Here is a 3,292-nt window from a genome sequence, read left to right as displayed (position 1 = left end):
GACTGCACATTTGGCTCAAAGTTTCTAGTATCCAAGACAAAGATAAAATCAAGTAACCGCTACAGACCAACTGAGAGTTTAGGCTAAGTGATAAATATCAGATCCTAAAACTGAATTAACAGCATGAACACCACTGATTTATTCATTTTTTAAAAAAAGTTAATAAATGAAAAATGACTCTTCCTGTTAAATTTGTTTCTCTTCTCCTTTTTGTTAAAGCAAAACAAAACAAAACACCAGTTCTGACTACTCATTAGAATACTTTTGCTTGGTGTCTTTAAGACTGGAAACAAACTCAGCTCAAATGAGTTATTGTGTCATCAATTTCAGTAGACTAGAAATTGTTGTAGCTTTCTGAACGAAACCCCTACAGGTTGGCAGATAAACATTTGTAGAACACATAAATTTGTGAATAATCCAGAAAACATTCCAGAAGTGGATTCTTCTTCCCCTTCCCCTTCCCACAATCTTTAGACAAGCATTTGTTTTTGTTAAACGCTGTTAAATGCCACTTAGTTCAATTAATTGTTTGTGTGAAATAAGAGTCAATTAAGTTATTCTGCCTTGAGAATTACAAAAACAAAACAAAAAACAATAATGAAACTTTGAAATAAAATTTAAGTTCCTTTACTATTTTAATAAAGTATTAATCTTTAAGTTTCACTTAAAGGATTCAAGTTCTAATAATGAAAGGATAAGGTCAAGGCCCAGACTTTAGCATAGTGTCTGGTATTAATTAATTGGAGGTCAGTACCTTTCTACTAAACTGAATTGAACCAAAATTTTTATTTAATTACATTTTCTTATATGTAACAGCCCGTGTCTGGCTTTCCCCGATTATGATAAACCTTAACACAGATTCACTCACGCAAAACTCAGGAAACTTCTACTAGTGATGTTTATAAAGCGAAAGGAAGCACGGAGACCTCCGTAACTAACAGCATCTCCCACGTGGCTCCGGGAATTCTCTAATCCTAGCCCTCCCTCCCGTATGAGCCTCCTCAATATCTAAGGCAAAAGTAAAACCAAGCGCACTTCCCCGGGGCTTACATTTCTCGGAGTGCAGGTACCCAGATTAAAGCCGCTGTCAGATTGACAGGGATTTTACCCAATAGCATTGCAGAGAGGCGTATCGTTTCACCAACACGCCAATCAAGCACGCAGAGAGTAGCCGTCTCCAAGGTGAAGGCGGAAGTAAGGCCCTAGCGCGCTCCATGGAACCGCTCTTGCAGCACTTGGAGCGCTTCTCCGAGGTTCTGGCTGTCTCCCGCACGACTCACGTCAGCACCTGGGACCCCCCGACCGTGCGCAGGGCCCTACAGTGGGCTCGCTACCTGCGCCACATCCACAAGCGCTTTGGCCGCCATGCCCGCATTAGCAAGGCTCTGGAGCGGCGACTGCAAAACCAGTGGAAGCAGCAGGGTGACTCTGGGCCTGCTCCATCCCCGGGGTTGGCGAACTTCCAGGCCTTGGGGCACTGCGACCAGCTGCTGTCCCTGCGACTGCTGACGAACCCGGCCCTCGGGGATGCCTCCTTTCACTACCTGCTGCAGCAGCTCTTTCCCGGCCCTGGCGTCCCGGATGCCGAGGAGCAGTCGCTCCAAGGCAGCCTGGCCCGCCTCGTCCGCCGCCGGGCCGCTATTCACATGCTGCACTTCAACGCTTATGGAGAGAAGCCGGTCCTTCAGGAGGACTCACTGATGAAGACCCAGGCGGAGCTGCTGCTGAGGCGACTGCAGGAGGTGGGGGAGGCCGAGGCAGGGGTCCCTGGTAGGCTTCTCAGCAGCCTGTGGGAGCGCTCGCCCCAGAACAACTTCCTGAAGGTGGTAGCGGCCGCGCTCCTGCTGCCGCCGTCGTCTCCCCGGCACCAAGAAGAGGAATTGGAACTAGGCAGCCCCGAAACTCCGGGAGAGGAGGGTCAAGAGCTGCTTCGCTGGCTTCTGGGGAAATCGGATGTCATGGTTGCTTTTTGTCGCAGCCTCCCAGCCGGGCTTTTATCTTTGGTGGCGGGGCGCCATCCAGAGCTCTCCCGGGTCTATCTGGGCCTGCTAACAGACTGGGGTCGACAGCTGCACTACAACCTTCAGAAAGGCCTTTGGACTGGAACTGAGTCCCAGGATGTGCCCTGGGAGGAGTTGTTGAGCAGGTTTCAAAGCCTCTGTCAGGCCTCTCCACCTCTGAAAGATGAAGTTTTTACTGCCCTGAAGTCCTGTAAGGCTCAAGATGGAGATTTCGAAGTCCCTGGTCTTAGCATCTGGACAGACCTGTTGCTGTCTCTTGGGAGTAGTGCGTGATACTGCATTTGGGCAGAGAAAAATTCTCAGCCCCAGGCCCCAGTTCTCTATGGGCAACGTTCTGTAACTGAGCACTCGAATATACTGTTTTCAAAATTAAAATCCCAGTGTTCTCGCCAAATGTCCTGCACTTTCATGTGTCCAAAATATTATTGTAGGTCCTAATATATAATAGGTGTAACTGTAACTTCATTACAAATATGTAAAGTAACTGGCTTGTAGTGCCATGGATTTTCTGTTTAGAGGAGGTAACATTGGAAGTATCCTACATAAAGCCATGGAGTTAACAATAGTTTGCATTCTAGAAGGCACATTTCTAATAATGTTGAAAAGATATGTACTTGTCAAAGAAAATGCAGCTTTAAAGTGACAAACAAGACACCTTTTTTTATATTATTAATGCCTTACTTTTGCAGGTTTTTCTTGGTTTTTTTTTAAATCCCTAGAAGTGATTTCTCTAACCAACAACATGTGCTGTCAGAAATGGTTTGGAAAGCCAACTGGCCTAGTTGGACTTTAAACCCTGGACTTTGGCCTTGTTAACCTAACGTTCTAACCAATTAACCAGCGTCAACATGTATTAAAATTGTGATATTCAGAAATTTTGTTTCTCATTTCTGTACATTGAAAGATTACGCAGTAATTTAAAGCATTGACTTAAAATTTTACAGCATGGTAAATACAAATATATACCTTTGGATATTAATTTAGCATTTGATGGTAAAAGAAAACAAACTTCTGAATTAGTGCTGCTTCTGCCATTGACTAGGTTAATAAGTCACAACCTTGGTGTTACAGTTGCCTCATGTTGAATGAAGTGTTGAGACTAAAATAGTTAAATTCTCCCACTTTGTCCTTGTTAGCTGCTCTATGGGGACAGTTTAGAATATTTGTTTAGTGTGTGTAGGAACCTAATTTTGTGAGTTTACCCAGATGCTCCACTACCAGCAGAGTGATTGCTAATCACCAAACTTAAGAATGATTTATTCATTTTTATT

General features: G+C 44.5%; 1 protein-coding gene across 1 annotated transcript; it reads left to right on the top strand.

The window, feature by feature from the left end:
- The first annotated feature begins 1,193 nt into the window (after positions 1-1,193).
- FANCF (FA complementation group F) lies at positions 1,194-2,896 on the top strand. The gene has a single exon (XM_081241327.1). The coding sequence runs from the start codon at positions 1,215-1,217 to the stop codon at positions 2,292-2,294; it is 1,080 nt and encodes a 359-aa protein (XP_081097453.1). The 5' UTR covers positions 1,194-1,214; the 3' UTR covers positions 2,295-2,896.
- The last annotated feature ends 396 nt before the right edge of the window (positions 2,897-3,292 follow it).

Source organism: Mesoplodon bidens, assembly GCF_964165515.1.
Source record: "Mesoplodon bidens genome assembly, chromosome: 7".
Taxonomy (NCBI): domain Eukaryota; kingdom Metazoa; phylum Chordata; class Mammalia; order Artiodactyla; family Ziphiidae; genus Mesoplodon; species Mesoplodon bidens.
The sequence above is the reverse complement of the archived record's forward strand: the minus strand, read 5'-3'. Positions and strand labels throughout refer to the sequence as shown.

Excerpts from the sequence above, each read along its gene's own strand:
- FANCF (XM_081241327.1), top strand. The coding sequence starts at position 1,215 with ATGGAACCGCTCTTGCAGCACTTGGAGCGCTTCTCCGAGGTTCTGGCT.